Source organism: Branchiostoma floridae, chromosome 3 (genome assembly GCF_000003815.2).
Source record: "Branchiostoma floridae strain S238N-H82 chromosome 3, Bfl_VNyyK, whole genome shotgun sequence".
NCBI classification, from domain to species: Eukaryota; Metazoa; Chordata; class Leptocardii; order Amphioxiformes; family Branchiostomatidae; genus Branchiostoma; species Branchiostoma floridae.
In genome coordinates, this window is record NC_049981.1 from 16,445,014 (window position 1) to 16,465,351 (window position 20,338).

Consider the following 20,338-nt stretch of genomic DNA (forward strand, 5'->3'; position numbering starts at 1 on the left):
TCTTCAGCATTATTTATCAATTGATTACGGCGATCCATGGCCAATCTCGCCTAATGACTATTAATCCAAGGTTCAATGACCTGTAAAGCTATAGACCAGATGGAGGCAACAGATGGCACTAGCAATGTTTGATTATCCAGTAGGAGATCCTTGCCCCACTGCGAGGCGTAGTTAAGATTGATTATATTGCAATCGATGATTTTGCGACAGAAAATAAACGTACTACTATCTTTACAAATTAGATAAAATGCAATATTTTCTATGATTAAGAAATAAAGAATTAAAGAGACATGATTCCACCTAAAAGTCGTTGGAGATATATCCTACGTTCTGCATCTTCAAATTGCAAACTCGAACTTTGGTACGTGTGGCCCTTTATTTGGAGCATAACGGGACCATTAGTTTTTATTATGCCTACAAAACAAATGTCATGTTACCTCATAAAACCAATCATTAATTCAATGAACTAAAAATGATGGACGCATCGCAATGGTGGGATTGATCTCTGACATTTTGCTTTTCCTTATTTAAAAAAAAATGTTATAAGGAACTTCAGTCCTTGGGGACTTAAGGTGCACTCTCATTGCACGTGCGTCACTTTTGCGTTACTACAGGTTTCGAAAGATACTCAACAAATTTCAGAGATAAGGAACTATTTTTCTTACTTTTCGTGTAATTTGTCTTCTTCCAAGTCATACATTTTCGTATTACGTAATATCTAATTTATAAAAATCTGAAAAAAAACAGTGACGCAGTAAACGAACGACGCAGTGACGTAAGCTTGACGCAGGTGCATTGAGAGTGCTTCTTTAAAAGGGTACCTCGCTGAAGCTGCCGGCCGTTGTTGGCGTCTCGATTTGACAAAGCGTGTGTTTTGTTACCCTGTATTTTGACTTCTTCCTTATGTATGGCAATCCCGCTATTAAGTCAAGGGTTACATGATTTAGATTAAAAACGAAGCGACGCCGCCAACGTACCACATTTAAGTGATATTCAGAATCAACTCACATCCATATTCGTCAAGTCTAAAACATTGTGCAAAGTTTTTTTTTCCTTCCGCAGAATATGTTAATACTTTCAAATATCTTGTCACAATCCAATTGCAAAATATAGTTCTACAATCCTTTTTATTTAATCTAATCTTGGTGCTTACCGCATATTGTCATGATGGCTGGTTTAATGATTATTTTCAGAACACAAAGTAGTCATTTAGAGCGCCGCGTTTATGGCCCGCATTGGAAAAACATTTTTTTTTACAAATAGAAGAACCAAGAGCTTTTTATTGAACGTTCTTTGATGCTTGAATAGTCCAATCAGATTCCAAAAGATTGACTTTGCAGCGCTAGCCTTTCTTGTCCCGCGCCAATGCTTTTACGGTATGCCATCTGTTTGTATTCTATAATGGTACAGCAATGAGCTGATAGTCTATACGTCCTGGATGCCGGTCATCATGTTTGAGGGACATGTAGCTCTTTTGGAAGGGACTGGTGTACGTTTGGGTTTCCAGCGGCGTGTTTGCAATTGCAGTAGGCGTTGATAGCTCTAACAGGGTTTGATATTGTTTAGTTTTTTTTTGCAGATTGGTACCTTCAGCGATTATTAACATAATGGAAGATATTTCAAACAATTAAAGGGCCAAAAATACATAGTCAACTAGGACATTATCTTATTGCATTCGTTCTGTACAAGTGTCGACGACCTATATTCGAGACCAACATCTGTTCGTTAACAGGCTTGTGGTCTAAAATGTATGCAACAGATTACGGTGCATGACCTGGGCCACTGCGTTCTATGATGCGGTCTAAAACAAGTGTCATATGTAACTGAGAAAGATAGGAACGTTGATAGATATGAATCATGCAAATGATAATGATGACGCAAATCATTTTAATTGCATAATCCTGAGAAATAATCCCAAATAGGTAATCGACAGGATCTAGAATTTTAGTACCCAAAGCCTTTGAAAATTAAATAAAAATGAACATGATCAAAATGCAACGGTCTCGTGTGCATAATTCATGAGACAACGCTAAAATATCATTTTGTTTATCGAATGAAGACTTCCTCCGATCCCTTCCTTAAAAATTTTACATTTGGGCTAAACTTTAAAATCATGTTAACAAACCACCTTCTAACGAACCCCAGTCACTTCTGCGTCTACGTTTGAGATGGAGCAGGTTCAATGAAATAAATAGAAGAGAAGAGAATAAAAGCATCAATGACTTTTTTTATGAAGACACTCTCAAGAACATCGCTCTTTGTTTTCGATCTTGCAACCTAAATATGCTTGTTGCGAAGTCAAAAACCTACACAGAAAAGTTACGAAAGTATCGGCAAATGAGCTAGTGCCAGTTGGTTACCTTTGAATCTCGATAGGGGGTTTTATTACTGAAGACCGCACACATGATCACGCTCAATGATCAAAGCAGAAGTTGTATGATTCAGACTGCAAGCATGTATATATTTGTCTTTGTGTGTAATGGAAAGGTATTTCATTTGTTTATGTAGGACGAAACAGCTCTAATATTTTTACGTGTATTTATCATACCTTATGATTAAGTTTATTCTTTTGTTCGGTATTCAACTATCCACTTATTACACGTGATGTACCTTGGTTTGTTCCAATGTTTTGCATAATATCTTTTAGTTTGATTCTACATCGCAATTTATTGTTGAACTTATGATACTCTTCTGCTAATACATGGTTGAGCGGTTGCATACTTTAATTGTATATAACATTTAAGTAATTTCACTACCATATACAACTACGAAGGATGTTTGCAATGGCTTATATGTTCCATTTTCTACTATCGTATTGTACCCCAACTATGTGGTTAGAGATGCCTATGATATGTATGTTTTATGGCTTGTTATCTATCTTGGTCTTGGTAGTCATCGTTACTAGATATAGCACAAGATGTATGGATGTCGATGACTAATGCATTTCTTAATTCATGACATTATTCTGTAGATATTTCTAAACATATATGCGGACAAATTGTGTAGCCAGAGTGACCTGGAATTCTTTGAAGGCTGGGTGCGGTGGCAGTTTGGAAGGAATTCAATTTAGCGGATGCATTGGCAATGGTCTTCGTGGGCGGCTGCTGCCGATAAGTGTACATTTGCTACGAGTCAAGTTTCGAAAGACCTTGATGTTAATTAAGATTAAAATACTCGGTAATACTAAATCGGGCTGCATTACGAGCGTTACAAATTGAATATTTCCAAGGATATGTAGAAATATTGTACGTTGTCAAACATCGCTGTATCCTAAATAATGGCGGTTTGAAATGAGAGCTTGGTTTATGTTTACTAAAAGGTAATACTTTTATATACATTTGGTATAATTTTTCAAATATCTATCCAAAGAATTCACATATATATATATATATATATATATATTAGTTAAAGATATGATGTCGTATACACGTATTTGTGATGAACCTACTTAATATTATGCTTGCTATGTTTTCCCCCGGAGACGAAAGCCACAAAAATACGAATTTCACGAAACGATTTCAGCTGTTTTTGAGTTAGATGAAGAAAACCTGGCAACTTTGGAATACCAGTATTTATACTTATCACCCATTTTAGGGTCATATACTGTCCTACGTGGCAAAATACTATTTCACACACAATTAGCAATAATGCATGCTATGGATGGCATATCACAACTTCTCATAACATCTTATGAGTGCTGTCTTAACGTACATGTTTTAATATGCAGGAAATCAAGGTATTAGATGTGAATTCAAATGAACATGTGAAATATTACCAGTTTTTGTCATTCATTTTTAACGATTTTTTCTTTATTTTCCTCATAACAGATTCAAGACAAAATTTTAAAAAGATATCTGCATTTGGGACAGTATTAGGTTGTGGATGATTATTGTGCAATCACTTACATGGTCTTCGCAACTAATTCACTCCGAAATTACGTCTTATCTGAACTTTTGAAGCTTGACAAAAATCACCAGTATTCACCAGTGTGAAATTGGATAATAATTTGCTTGCTGCGTTTCAAAGCGATATTTCATAGTCTGATAAGTTCTATAGAGCGATGCGGTGCTATTATCAAGTTTTAGTAAGTATCGAAGAAATATGTGAAGACATTTTGACATGCTGTTGCCATCTTTAATCATCTTGGACAATAGAACCTAACCACAATTCTGATACAGAGATATTGTGTTTTGTGTCGTCTGAGAAACGATAGAGGCGATGGCAATATGCCAATGCTTTATGTAGCTTTCAACTAATTCATTAGACCCAAACTTCAGTTCCAAAACGTAAAGGATGTATAAATAGTCAAGTCCAACATCTATATGTAATGTAGTTGTGTCAACGCCAGATCATATCACAACGTGTGTATAGAAACAGTATTGGATCTGCTTAGAAAGAACATCTAATTGTTTTGTATATGTCGACCTCACTCAGCACTTTGCAGGCATTATTAAAAGCGTACTCTACTCAGGCTTTTAACCCTAATAAGAATATGTAACTCAATGACAATATAATGGAGTACCCTGAAAAGTGCGTGACGTGAACTCAATTACTTCAGCGCTGAAAGTGTGATCTTACAAGCACTTGGCAATTTTTTACCCTAAGCCCTCCAAGGTGACTCCGCGCCACCCTTGATCTACAGCTCCTTTAAATTCCATCCTCCACAACCTTGAGTCTTCCCGATAAGCTTTTAACTATAAACTACGTTAATGAATTATTCAAAATCCGCGGCCACAAGCCCAGGTTAGATATCTCCATCTCGTTAAATCCCATATGTCCCTTTATCAGATCTCACCACTGTAAAGCCTGAGTGTGCAATGAGTTTTCCGTACGTTGAAAGGTTGTTGGACTCTTGTGGATGCTTGTTAAGAGGTGCGCGGGCACGCCATGGCTCTGCCCTCTACGGCACATGCCATTAGTAGCCAATGTCATGGGGGACCCAGCACGTGAGTTGCGTTGCAAACAAATGATACACAAGCATTATTTGCCGTATAGAGGGAGCAAGTTCTGTTACAATATATCAATATATGTTTTACCAGAAGCCCAGCAAAGATGCCAGGGTCATATGAAACATTGCTAATGTAATAAGAGATCATGGTATAAATGAATGTACAATCGATCGAAGCTACCTTATGAATGCACACTAGCTAACTAGCTAACACTAGTACATGTCATGTAATGGTGATGAAGCTTTAAAGAAACGTTCATGATGCCAGCATACAGCTCAGGAGACAAAGATATAGTCATGCACTTTACATTTGACATTTTATCATTTTAAAAATGACACACCGCTCGCGAATGAACGACCTTTTCTGTTGGCAATTATATCATCTTCTTCCTATCAAAGAATTTAAACATGAACGCATACAAATTGTGAATCGTTTGAAAAACAAAAACGACAGGAGTGAGTCGAGATTGAAGTAAAGAGAACAAATAAAACGAAATTCCATTTACATTTAGGCATGGTGTACAAGGATCAAGCAGAAAATAAGTGCTACCAACTTGAAGCTGTCTTGGCATTTTCATACCACATATATCACTGTACCATTGGGTCAATGTCCTATATATTACACGGGTAACCGAAAGAAGATAAAAGCGTACATGCACGTGTGCAGTGTTGTAGGTGGTGATTTTTTTCCACATGCACAAGCGCGAGATAGGCATGTATATAGCAACCAGCCTGTGAATTTTTGCCTTAGTTACGGTGCTTAACTTTCATGCTTACTCAACATAGCACGGGCCCCTGCCATAGTTTCGCAGGAAGCTACTGATAATACATACATTCAAATGAACCTTCCGAAGTTCTAAAGAAAATATAAAGAAAACTACACCGTGTTTCCTTATTTATCTAATAACAGTAGATCAAAAGAAATAAGAATGTTTTTTATGTAAGCTGTCTTTACTAAGTTCATATTAATGATTTTTCAAATGACTATAAATTGTTCAATTTCCGTGGTATATGTATACGTTACGTGGGCGAAATGAACTGTAATGTATTACTATATCCTTGACTTACAGCTTGCTATCAAATATTGATAAATCATACAGTGCAATTTAATTGCAGAACCCTTACATTATATTCCTTATTTTACATTATGTGTACAATATCATGATCATGATGTATCAGCAATCTGATAGAAATGCTATTGACTTGTACTTTTTATGGAGCTGTGACGTCAACCCTAGGTAAAAAAAAAAAGGTTGGAAGACGGTATCGCCCCCGGGCCGATTGAGATAAGATGACTGTATCCTGATGCAGCACCTATGGAATTATCAAGCTAATAATAATAATTTTCAAACCAAATAATTGCCAATTGCAAGTAATCGCATGTATAACAACGTATGGTAATCTGTGCCGTAATCAAAGACATTATTTTCATACAGGGAGAGACTAAGTACCCGCGCACTCTATGTTGGATAACCTAACGACTAGACATTTTTAGATACTTACATTTACAACGTGATCTCTTTTGCAGTATTTCAATCTGCGACTCATGCATACACAAATTTTGTTAGTATCACATTAAAGTTTCAGAGTATATTTTTGTCTATGCCATAAAGCTTTAAGGGTGAATCACGAAAAACCTGCACTGTTATCGATGTCCAATCATTTACCTCATTGGAAAACACACTTTAAACCTCTACAGAGGAGGATGAAGGTTAGAGGCCGACGGTAATCAAAATTGTAGTCCTTCCAAAATTGAAAATGTGCGTTGTCCCTGTTTTTGTCAACTATTGCTGATATTCCATCAACTATCAATAAAAGTCATATGAACTATTGACTTTGAAGTCATTGAGACCAACTGCTAAAAGAGCTATGTGATATTATGGTATTCCAGAGATGAAAATTGTATTCACATCTCAATAAGCACACGATTTAAAAAAAAAAAAGATCGAGGAAGAGAACTGCAAAAAGGAAGGAGACAACTATGCTTGACAACTCCACCCCAGTTGGTAAAAAAGGCATGTAGGGATTCCACAGTCTTTACTGCCACTGTTCTATTTTTTATCATATCACTGAAGTATGCTCATCAACAATGGCCAACGACATAACACCAAAGCTGTAAGCTTTGGAAGTTTCCATGTCAGTAACGTTATGAACGACATTGCAAAACGTAGAAGACATTCATTCCAACCCTGACTGACAATAGTGATGTTTTATAGAACAGTCTCGTGTAGGTTGAAAGCAACAGGAAGTAAAAGACCATTATGTTGTTACCTAGGGAGCTCCCCCATTAAAGTTTAGTGTCTTTTGTGGAGACTTTCTGTGGCGTCCCGCGAACTCATTAAAAGTTATGACTTCAATATCCAACCTTTATACACAATCCTACTGACAACATTTCTCCAGAAATTCACGAGTTGCTTTGAGTTGGACCGATGAATCGGAGTAATGGAACTTGGTTGTTCTTTTTTCTCCTGACCTTTTGGCATATAGGCTATACGCCTGAAATGAAAATGGCCAAACGGAGACACATAGAAATACTCTACGGTGTCTTTGTGTACCCCTCCAAAAAGTGAAAGCTAGCTCTGCGGCTTTGAAATGGAAAAATAGATATGAAAGAATGTATAATCATCATTCAACTCGGGAAGGCACAAAAGTATACAACTATCCTGGTACTGCACAATTGATCCATGTGACGTTTACTGTTCCGTGACCAATTATATTTCCAACTTTCACATTTCTATTGCAGATGGATCTTTGAATCCATTGTGGAACTACATCTGGATGCGTTACGTTCCAAAATACCTTTATGTATTCTCAAGCCAGTGTGTGGGATCCTTGACGAACATAGGCCCTTAATGGAGAAGGTAATGGGGTTTGCTGTGATGGGTCTTTGTTCCAACTGAGTTGCGAGTGGCAGCTGGTGTGTATATCTGCATTTACAATTTGCCCTTCGTTGTCCTTCACTTTTAAGTCTGTTTTGCCACATTTTCCAAATTGCACACCCACAGATAGCAATCATACAGCAGCGCGAGCTACATACAAGTTTTAAAATAACAACGTACTAAAATCAATGCCAAATGATCCTAACTCTATTTCAAGGAAAACCTCTCTTTGTGAGGGTCATTAACCTCCTGCAGTCGTTGGGAGCGTGAAACCATAGACTACTCATGGCTGCTTCGTGCGCAGCCAGACTGCTAACCAATTCACAATTACGTACATCATAGGCCTGAAGCCAACTGCAATGTCTCAACAATAGCACGGAACGACGGTCAAGATATTGATCTTTTTTTGTGTTCTACCCTTTAGATTTTCTGCACTCTTTGATCTAAATGATAACGCTCCAATGTAGGGGACTGCTTTGTCGCTACGGTCGATGGAAGTGCCGAACTACAGGCGTTCCACATGACATTTATTGCTGTTCAGAGTTTTATGGGCACGATTGATCAAACGTTTGACCTTTGAAAATGACAAGTCTGATTCGATGAATCTCAAGTTTCAAGGGCGTTTAAGTGCGCTTTGAGGTTAGATATGTAAAATAAAAACCTACGGAAAGAACAAGGAAAGTTTACCAATGTTAATCTTATGTTTTCTCATCTATGATACTAATTGAAATATGTTTACGTATATTTGAAAATCAAGTTTATTACATTTACAATGAATTCAAGTACCTATTGATATTTTTCGTAAGTTTCATGTACGTCAATCTTCGCGTTCCACACGGTTATATTGTTCTTAAAAACTGTTATATATGCGATACACAATTTTCTCAAGTTACCATCCTTACTCGGTATCTTGGGACGTCCGTCAATGCGTCCAAATTGATTAAAAATGTGAGACAGGGTGAAGTCGTTATACCTACCTATAAACTAAGTTTTTCTGCAGCTTGCTGATATGATGAACTTGTTATGAATGGAAATCAATGTAAAAAAAAAAAAAAAACTTCGGATACTTTTCTGAGACATAGACGTGGAGTGGTATGGAGTCTCCAGTTCCGGTCTGCACGCCGTTGTCGTGTATCAATGTCGAAGTGTAGATATGGATCTTACCCTACCGACTCTGATCAATGTACGTGTCCCGGGATGAGGGTGGAGGAGATGGATCCTCCGTCCCCCGAGAAACTGGTGTCTCTTATCTAGATCTCAGGACATGTTAGTCCGTGCACTTAATATGTTCATTAATCTATCGAGTGGTACTTTTTCAACATCGAGTTGAGTACGAGATTTCTTTTCATGCAGATCTTTTCATTGTTTCGTTTTCTTCCGTCGAATGGAAATACGACATTTCACATGTCAATCTAAGCATTTGTTTGCACATCTATTAAAGGATATATGGTATATTACGGAATGACCTTTGAGTTATGGTTTTATTGTACAATTGTTAATGGCGATTATTTTATGATGTTTCTTTGTTTACCTGTCGAGAGGAACGGCAATATCGTTTGTGTAAGTCCAAGCCGATTATGTATCTATACAAGGGAATAGACTCTTTGTGGATATCATTGAAATAGATTTCTAGTGTAAAGCTTTTATGTCAACGAAAATCCTTTCATCATACTTATTTACTTTATCATTTTTTTAAATGAACAGTATATTACTTGTCAATCTGAGCCATCATGTATCTATGTTCATTTTAACTACTGAAGAGTATGATATTTTTGTGGGGATCAGTGGAATAAAATTTGAGTTATTACGCCACTTTTACTCTAACGACCACCTCACTCCAAAATAGATGTTGCTGGCAAGAAAAGAAACTTATAGGAGCATGCAGTCGTTTGTTTATTAGCCGACGGATGATGATGATTTTATTCAGCCGTAATAGATTGTTTTAATGGGGGTCCTTTATTGCGCTATTAACTATTAAAGCAATGAGATTTTATTCAAAATAAAATGCCAACGTATTTAACGTTGATGGCATTGCTGCGCCTTTGGCCGGTGAGGCTATGGGACCGGTGAGGTGAGGTGAGGTGAGGTGAGGTAAGGTGAAACCAAAATATAATTATTTTGACATACCTTGAAGCCGGTTACTCACGTGAATGGAGTCTGAAGCATGGTGTAGATGTTGTTGACTTTCTAAAGTGCATAACATTGGCACCTGTAGAGAATTTGATTTTTCATTTTGTGTTGACAAGGCCACCATTATACTCTTGTGACCATCCAATATCTCTAGATTCATCAGAAACACTTGATTGAAAAACAGCTTGATTCTATCGAACTTTACCAGGCATCCCCCACCTATCGTATGACATCTTCAACAACCTGCCAGTCGTTGGACATTGATAGAAGACGGTGAAGCAGTGAAACCACATTGATGTTATCTACATACATGTATCACGTTCTAACTACTTTATTTGCACAGTGTAAACGGATAGATAACGCCAGTTGGCTAAAGTTACATGCCAGGTGCAATGCAAATCTGAAATGTAGCTCTATGCATTTCCAGTGACACCATTATAAGGCCGGTGGCCTCAACCTTGTTGGTCACAGCACTATTGACGTTTTTGCCTTTTCAGGAGTTGCTTCATTGAAGAATGTCCAACCCTTATCTATCTTTAAACAGTTGGCCTTTTGTGAGCAACGTTCGATAGTGAACTTCATTTTCCATGATGTTAAATATGTCAGTGACTAACTATTGTCCGTATACGATCGAATATGTGACTTTGCTGACAACCAAGACCGACAAGCAATATGCAAAGACCTTTGATGGGACCGAGACAAGATTCCAAAGCTAAGAGAGCAATAGAACATTGAATAAAAGACAGCAATGCCAGAACATGTATGGCAAAACTGTGTCACTGTCTAGACAAATAGAATATTTTTCATTAGAAATCGTGCCCTCGTAGGTCTAAGTTGATTTGAAATAACATTGGCCCTCGGCGTACATGAAATGATATCATAACAAGCTGACCTGAACCAGTGTAATGTAAGTAAAAGGACAAAGGGTCACTTCCAGTACGAAATAAGAGATCGGGGGGAGCATATATTTGTAATCTAGGCATGGTGTTTGCAATGTATTATAGTTGTTGACGGTATATTGAAGAAGTTCCGTGACATTATACAGTTGCAAGCGATGTTATGTTAAACTATGTTATCGCTTCGCTGCACAACAAACATCTAAGAATGCTCACTTCGACATTACTTGCACCTGTCACAAAATGAAGCGAAAACTACCAACGTTCATAGTATATAGCAATACATGCATAACTGCCTAGGCTATGCTGTTCAGGCAGATCGCTACAAACACTACCGAAACATATATCATTCCTGTTAAAGGTAATGATAACCATCGTTGTCATTCTTTTGCCGTCGCAGCACATCCTCAAGCCTTTAACGTGGACCCGACACCAGGCCGTCCGTTACTGCTGTCAAAGCTGCTAGACCCCACAAAGAGCAGTAGGAGAGGTAAGGGTAAAGTCGCCTAGTATGTTGTTGATCAAAAGAGCCCTCTACTGACTCAAAACGACCCTTTCATTGCGATAGATTTAGATATAGTTGCAATTTGAAACAGAGTAGACTAGAATTAGATATGGCTGTCTTGGGACTAAATGTCGCTTTACGACATTTTCTTACGCAAAGGCCGTTTACTAGTAATATGACCTTTTTCTCCATCCAGGAGAGGGTATTTCGCTGAGAGGTAAACGACTACGGGCTGTAACCATCTTGGTGAGTAAAAAACAAACGTTACGTAATGACCTAATTACCTCCATGAAATGTCATGGAATGGAGGTTATATTTTCTGTTATGTGTCTCTGTCTGTGTAGATGATTACTCAAGAACGGCTGGATGGATTGGTTTCATACTTGTTGTGTTGGTGAGGTGTGATAAAAGCTCGAATCGATGAGATTTTGGGAGCCGTATCTGTCGTTATAATCGATGTAATAATATCAGAAATCACCCCTATATTTGAGATATATTGGTACAGGCATCGTGCTTTATGTGTTTGTTAATGGGCTTAGCTCCAAGCAGATGGTGAGGTGACAGCTGTTTGGGGAACTCCGATTTTTTTTAATATGATAATTAGTTTTATTTATGTCTGCTTAGCATCTTACAGTTGGTGTAGGGCTGTCAGAGGAAAGTGTGCATCTCGTTTTTGTACCGTGTGAACAGCTGATGTTATGACATATTGGTGGAAAATCAAATCACCATCTGACTTAAGTTGGCCACATCCCTTCTTCTTTCTGAGTTTCCCAACTTCCTCCCACCACACAGCTCTGAGGCACATAGTCGAACCTCAATAATGCTGACAACCTTAGACAGTTTAAATGCCAAACATCAAGCTTAAGGAACACCACGCTACCATATGCCGTCGACCTCTTAAACGCACATTAAACAATTAAGTGTCACATTTTAATAATTACTAATCAGATGGACATCCTCTGTGTCATTAAATAAATACACCACTACTTTCCCATAACATTTATAACCATTACTCTCAAATACAACCGACTATAAACATACATACCATCCACAAAAAAAGCAATAAATATTTCATGGAGGTATGAGGTCCCCGAACTCTAGTTATAGTTGTTTTTTAAATGAAACCGAATAACTCTTATAACTAATCTTTATCAAAACAACAAAATCATTTGATGTACGTAGCGACAGATATCAGTAACGAGGTTATCATTCTTACTTTAGATGATGCCATTCCTAGTATGAAGCCGCTTCTATCATAGAACTTCACTGACTCCCCTGAGGAATTATGTTTATTATCTATATGTACTTGAATCGCAGCAAGCATGCTCTGAATTAATTCATTTGTTTAATGAACATTTAAATAAAACATTTCATCTTGCATGATATGATTATCATTTCTTATATTCTTTAAATGGTCTGTTAATCTCCTAGGAGGCTCCTTACATGATGAAGAAAGAAAATGACAAAGGAGAGCACGAGTTTTCCGGATTTGTGAAGGACATTGTGGATAAGTTATCAGAGAATATGCGGTTTGATTATGAGATGTACGTGGTACGGGACGGAACATACGGGACCCTCACAGAGAACGGCACATGGACCGGGCTTATTGGCGAGGTCATCGAAGGGGTAGGTACAGGACATAAGTACGAATAGGTTGGTTTCTAAGACGCTCTCTTTAATGTATTATTCTTCTCAACATAAGGTAGCTCTACAATGACCATTCGTTCTTTAGAGTGGCATTATGATGTAGTCTGAGCTCCTGGCCTGTAAATCATTCTCGTTCCTCAATCCTAAAATGCGTCTATGTTATAGTATATATTTGATAATGAGAGCATACGCCTAAGTTTTCGCCCGCTATGCGCCAGTTTCTACAGTAACAGTGACAGTATGTATTATCTCTCGAGCCTTCTACAGAACCTAGTGAAAGAGTAAGCTATCATGTCTTTCTGTCGATATTGTAGATCACTTTTGTCACTTATGATAATTTTACACTTTCTCTCTAAGCATATGAATAAGGTATTGCAAATTTCAATTCAGGGGACATTTTTGATGTTTCAATCATCATATCCCCGCAATACCCTTTGTTAACAAAGAAATGTACAATTATATGGTCATACAAACGGATACAAGTAATCTTTAATTATGTGTGTTCATGATCAGTGTGAAACTTATGTGTAACTTTGTTTACCTGCCTTTTAGCGTGCCGACGTCGCCTTCGCCCCTGTCACTATCAGCTCAGAACGGGAACAGGTCGTTGACTTCACCAATCCTTTTATGGACCTGGGGGCGGGGCTTCTGTTGAAGAAACCGGTCACAGAGGGAACTAATGTCTTCGCATTTCTGGAGCCATTCCGAAGCACAGTCTGGTTTTCTATTTTGGGCGCCATCTTTGGTGTTGCCATATTGCTGTATGTCACAAGCAAACTTAGGTAATGAATAGGATTTGCTATAGTTGCTATTGTCATGTTTTTGAAAGTTAAAAACACTGTTGCTGACTTACTTCCTTTTTACAGGATAGGTGATCAAATACAATGCATGTGGATATGGATTACATAAAACAAGAAATGCTGAAGCTATAGGAACTGTTGAAACGTTGACACAACCATAGAGCCATTGCCAGAAGTTTTTGCAACTCCGCTACTTGCTGCATGGTGTCGCTTTGACAAGGTTGCAGTCTTACGCATGACTGAGTCCATACCCCTTAGTCTCTGTTCGTTACTGAAAGGTTGGACAGGTAAATGCCTAGCCTCTACCAGGCTCCGCGGATCGCTGGTAAAATAATAGAAATTGGACAAATTCTAATAGAGTCAATAGTGCGCTAGGGGATTCGGTCGGCCAGAGGAGTCATGGTGCCCCGTGCGTCGCCTTGACTCACATCCCCATGACTTCTTAATGCAATGTCTTTCAAAACTATTTAAAACCGATTGTTCAATCCAGGTACCGGTGCAACGTTGGTAAGGACGACTATGACAACGATGCAAAATTTAACTTCACCAACAGTCTATGGCTGACGTACTGGTCAATCGTAAGAAAAGGTAGGTTTACTCTTAGACTAACTTATATACGTTCCTCCCTTAATGCACTTTCTATATGTTATTCATTGTGTAGCTTGCATACGTTTCAAATCTATCCCGAAAGACCCGTCACCTGTATTACACAGTGCGTACTAGCAAGAAAAGGCACTGGCGTATCAGTTTGCAATCAGTCCTCCTAGCTGCATTACAGTTAGTCATTCATCTATCTGCTAATCAGAAATCCCTCTTCCTTTCCCGCTGTAGAAGGGATAAGTACAAGCGAAACACGCTGGGTCTAACAGTAAAGAGGCCATGGACCTGACTGGCTGATAAATCTGTCCCTCAGAAGAACAGATGGGATTTATCCGATTGGCTGATGGCTACCAAACGCTAAGGATGTACTTTTCATAAATTTATGGCAGAGGCTTGATTTTTTTACCGCTCACATGCTAAACAAACGTCTTCTCTTCCAGGAGGAGAGCCTGCGCCCCGCTCCCTCCCCTCCCGTATCCTGGCCGGTGCCTGGTGGTTCTTCACCCTGATCGTCATCTCCACCTACACTGCCAACCTCACAGCCTTCCTTACCGTCAAGCGGCTCGTCTCACCCATCAAGTCCATCGACGATCTGGCGGGTCAGACTGCTATTCAGTACAGTGTTACAGAAGGGACGTTTCTGTACAGCTTCTTCAAAAGCCAGGAAGGTAATTTTCATTGTGATAAAAACATTTTGGTGAAAAATCCAATATGAACATTAAAAAGAAAAAAAAAATTATACCCAGATTATGCGAATGCGCACATTCTCATCACTTAAGGCCCCCTCTCACTTGACGTGCGGCAAGCTTGCGGCATTGCTGCGTTCGGAAGATGCTCAACGAATTTCAGAGATAAAGAACGAATTTTCTTACTTGTTGTGTATTTTGTGGTCTTCTATGTCACACTTTTACGTATTGCGCAATATCTGAATTATAACAAATCGGAGAAAATAACAAAACAGTACCGCAGTGAACGAACGCAGCAATGCCGCAAGCGTGCCGCACGTCAAGTGAGAGGGGGCCTTTACTCTTGATAGAGCTTAAAGTCTTTACCCGAAAGATACAAACTAATGACAGATTCATAAATGCTTAATCCTGGTCCAATTAAAAGAGTTATGCACAATTTAGACGATTTGTGGAAGAAAGGTGTATGGTCATTCGTACAAAAGTGTCTTGGGCCACTTCATTGATTTCTCTGACGTCAGGGTACCACCCTGAACAATCTACAGAATATAGGAGCCCATTGTTGCCCATGTATGTTAATTGAAATTGTCAGAATGATATCATCGTTTTGTGAAAGCTTTCGCGTGAAAGCAAAGTTATTAACAGACTTGAAAAATGAATGAAGAAAAGCTATGTATATATCTATGTTTTTCCAAAGGAACGGGGTCCGTATATGAACGGATGTGGTACACCATGAAGGCCAACGACCGTTTCCCTCCAACCAGCATGAAAGGTGTAGACATGGTCCGTAGCAGTCACTTCGCTCTGATTGAGGAAACGCCGTTCCTGGAGTACACTGTGAGAACAGACGAAGGCTGTGAACTGATGTTGCTCGGAAAGCCTTTCCTTTTCAAAGGCTATGGCTTCTCTACAAAACGAGGGAGTCCGTTGAAAAAGCCGTTATCTGTAGGGTAAGCTTTATAAAAAACAAAACCTTTCTTTGGTGAGCTTTATTCGTGATGATATCTATACTGATTTCACTCGAAACGACTCATTAAAATAGAAACATCTTATTCCAAAAATCGCTATTTTGAAGTGTGCTCTCGCGAGATTACAGCCTCGCGTGAACTTATTATTGTGCCAGTTGGCTCCAGTTGGCCTGGTTTTAGTCAGCTGTTGACAGATTAGACCTTGTTTAAATGAGTTTTTACGCTTTGTACAAATGACTTTCATTGTATTTGCCGCACTTACAGGATATTAAAACTCCAAGAGACAGGGTATATGAGCGAGCTCAGAGACCGTTGGTGGCCAAAGAATGGATGCCCACTAGATGGTCAAACGTCCAATGTCGACAAAGCATCGGCTTTGGGGCTGGAGATCTTCCAGGGTGTATTCTATGTGCTCGGCGCTGCAGCAGTGTTGGCTGTGCTGGTGACGATCGTACAAGTCGTGTACTACCGCTTCATCAAGCACAGAAAACTGGTAGGGTGAAAATCTACATATCTTACTTCTTTAGTATATCTCATTTTGAGACATCTTTTTTTTTAAATAATGAATATGAATTATGGCTTATGGCTTATAAGTTATGTTAAAAAACGTAATATTGTTGTCCTTAATCTGTGAGTGTCATTATCAATATTTCTGACTCAAAAGGCTGTTGTATGCGTTTATCATTACGTTTCCATAACGTGATGCTGTTTTTCTAATAGCTTTTGTTGATGATGAGCTCTTTTTCAATTTTTCAATAAAGTAATTTCTGTAATTTTCCCCCGCAGCCTGATGCAACGGAGGATAAGAAACAGCCCACGCACTACAGAAATGGGATACTGCGTCGCACCACTACCGACGTGAATCTCTTCTGAGAATGCCAACAACAAGACCAGACAGAGTTGTAGTATCACGATACTTCCTACGTCATTCTACGTCATCAAATATGGCGCCATACTGCGCTCAGTGAGCGGGGTAGCGTATAGTTTATCTTTCCTTCAGCGTTTTTCAGGGTGGTCCGAACGAATCTCTCTCTCTCTCTCTCTCTCTCTCTCTCTCTCTCTCTCTCTCTCTCTCTCTCTCTCTCTCTCTCTCTCTCTTTCTCTGTCTTTCTCTCTCTCTTTCTCTCTCTCTCTCTCGCGCGCGCTCTCTCCCTCTCTCTAGTATTTCAAGTATATATGCTTTAGTATGTTAAGTTGCAAATCTCGTCTTGGCAAATTGCTTAATGAATTTCATCGATAATATACGAAATTCTTACGCATTTTGTACTTTCTTGTCTTTTTAGTTATACTTGCACGTTTTGCATGATATTCACAAAATAAAGTCAAGGGTAACACAAAAGCAATCTAAAACGCAGGGAGGGCAGCGAACGCTAGCGCTGCGACAATCAAAGTGCGATCCCCGCTTTATTACTGACCTCACGGGAGACGCTGGTAGAAGACTTTGTGTGTTGTACCACTGGCTGGGCGCAGAATGATACCATATTTGACGTAGGTGTACACCGCGAGTGCACGTGGTATGGACGTTTTCCGGTTCTACACACATTGTAAATAAGTGTACTTCGTACTCTACCAAACATTTTTTTTAGCTTTGTGAGCGTTCATGTTTTTTTCCTTCCAGGAGTACACAATGTATACTGTAGCTTGAGATATAGTGGTTATATTTTTAATCCAGATGGCATGTACATGTGACTGGCACCGGACGGGTTTACTGATGACACGAAATGGCCACTACGTAAACAGTGTTAGTTTGTATAGATATCAAGTTAGGAACAATAAGATACACATAAGTGTCAAAACAGAGCTGTACAGAATCATACGAATCTCTACAACTATAAAAGCTGGACTAGTGGATTAGATTGTATTCTTAAGAGTATACCTTTTGCAAGGGCAGGCTATCGAAATGTATATAGTGTTGCATGCAAAATATGTATCCTGTAGGCAAAGAACAGGACTATAATATAGACATAGTGAAATAGATCTTCGTCTATTTCTTAAACTGTAAATTTACTTTACATCTGTACCGTTGCTGTAATTACTATCGCAGAGCACGGTCACAAGTTAAATGTGTTTGTTTTCATATGTAAACATATTGATATCACGTCTTGACTTGTTGTTGTGCAACTGTAAATCGATTCTTCACAGAGAAGTCTGTATGCATGGTCACAGAATAACCACTGTTGATTTTAAAAACAACATGTTTTCGTGGTGAACCTTTCTCTATTAGTTGTCGTCAAACAATAAAAACCAACAAGTAGAAGTAATATAAATAACCTTCTTTGTCAAGAACTTTTGGAATTTAAGTAAGTGGAAACCAACATCAAGACAAGAAAAGTGCATTGTAATGCCATGTTGTAGACTAGTTGTGTAACAAAGAAAGTCCAGACATTCGTTGGTTATTGATAACTCTCTGTATATAAGAATAATTGCTTGTTGTTTGATTGATGTCAAAATCGTTACGCTGTTTTAATGTAAAGCATGTACTTTTGTGTCAAAATAGTGCCTCGATATGCTTTACAAACAATAAAGACAATGACATGAGAAGTAATCGGAGCTGAGTTGTTATTATGTTAAAAACGTGAAAAAAAGAAATATTGCCTCGTAAGTTCCCTACTTTTTGTAGGATAGTAATAAACAGGAGACGGAAGCTATGCAGGTTTCAGAGCTGTAGAAGCATGTCAAAAACAAAACTTGTGAAAGCAAGGAGAAAACTTCAACTCCAGGCAATCAATTGACAGAATCATAGGCGATCAGTGTCTTGTTTCGTTATACTCTTCTGCAATATACTTGAAATTGCTAGACGGCGTTCTTACGCTGCCGATGCCAAATGTAGATGGTTGTTCACGATGTTATCAAGACATAGTTCCGCATTACCAGCTCTGCTCGCTGCGAGGAGATTGTACAGAAAAAAAGTGAAATTCCCCAAACACTATCTCTGGGGTAAATGGGGATATTGTGGAAAGCTGGTTAAGCGTTTTAGCAATTTAAGTGTCAGTGCATGCACAAATTGATGTTTAGACTTTCACACACACACACACACACACACACACACACACACACACACACACACACACACACACACTCACACTCACACTCACACTCACACTCACACAAGCAAACATACACACACAAATTTTGCGTACTAATTTGCAGTTCTATTTCTCGATAACATTGTTCGTGGTACTTGACAAGCACAGGCAATATGGTCCTCAATTCTCAGATAGAAAACACATTTGTGCCAAATATCGGTTGCTCTGTTTTAAAGACCGCTGTATTACATGCACCCTTGGCTATATATACAGTTTGAAAATATTTTTATATACATTGATTAAAACATAGCTAGCTTAATACTAAGCTAAGTTCATGGCTAATGGACGCATTTTCATGATTCTTTAAATCAGTAGTTGCGTTGATCTTTAAAATGATTAATACTCAATATTTTTGCTACGGTACAATAGAAAATACCATCCGGTATCAGTCTGTCAGGAGCAGTTTTCCGAAAGGTGGCGCTAATAACGTACGTTACACACAAGTACGTCACAGTTTTCTCAAGTAGACAGAAAAGATATAGGAAACAACGGCATTTTCTTTCCAACAGGCACAGTGATTTGACTAACTATGGATATTTCAATCATTTTCGTGCTCGTAGCTATCCTAATAATGTTAATAATGATTAGCATATATCAAGAGTAAAGTATAATACATTTTCCACTGCATTCTTAAGGATACCGATAATCCTTCTAGCTAGTATATTTTTCTGTTTTTTTAAGATACTGATATACTTATCTATCTCAGACTCTGAGAAAATAGATATTTTTTACTTATTTGTAGAGCTGCAATGTTTAACTCGCACGACACATGCTACAAGGCACGACGATAGGAAAACAACAATAGTAAAGTCTGTTCATCTAACACAGAAATATGAGTCGCTGACAGCTTTTAGTCCGTTGTTGGAAGTTTTTTCCAAAGAAATTCCGCTTTGGCAATTTACAGACCAATGAAGCTTTGCAAATAACATAGGCCTCAAATTTGGACAGAAGCCATAGGGGATGAATTAACTTCTTCTTCAAGAACAAAGTGTAAATCAATTCACTTCATCTTAATTTTCTTGGCATTCCTCCCTATTTCCCATTCCCTTTTTATGCCCCTGCCAAGTTTTCAGCAGTGTTTACTTGCTTTACGTTATCCTCCAGTACTTCTTTATTAATCCCTAAGGGAATTTCATGTCCAAATTTGCTGGCCAGCCAATGCCTGAGTTTAACTTTCCCTTGACCAATAATTGGGG

At 38.5% G+C, this 20,338-nt stretch overlaps 1 protein-coding gene across 1 annotated transcript in view; it reads left to right on the plus strand.

The window, feature by feature from the left end:
- The window catches only part of LOC118410722 (glutamate receptor ionotropic, kainate 1-like), a 37,575-nt gene extending 20,450 nt beyond the window's left edge, over positions 1 to 17,125 (plus strand). Inside the window, exons 3-11 of the mRNA XM_035812493.1 lie at positions 11,254 to 11,343; positions 11,555 to 11,604; positions 12,790 to 12,984; positions 13,558 to 13,787; positions 14,296 to 14,393; positions 14,846 to 15,073; positions 15,786 to 16,038; positions 16,321 to 16,549; positions 16,843 to 17,125. Of these exons, the coding sequence (XP_035668386.1) occupies positions 11,254 to 11,343; positions 11,555 to 11,604; positions 12,790 to 12,984; positions 13,558 to 13,787; positions 14,296 to 14,393; positions 14,846 to 15,073; positions 15,786 to 16,038; positions 16,321 to 16,549; positions 16,843 to 16,929 (1,460 nt within the window). The 3' untranslated portion in view covers positions 16,930 to 17,125. The remainder of the gene's footprint in view (positions 1 to 11,253; positions 11,344 to 11,554; positions 11,605 to 12,789; positions 12,985 to 13,557; positions 13,788 to 14,295; positions 14,394 to 14,845; positions 15,074 to 15,785; positions 16,039 to 16,320; positions 16,550 to 16,842) is intronic.
- The last annotated feature ends 3,213 nt before the right edge of the window (positions 17,126 to 20,338 follow it).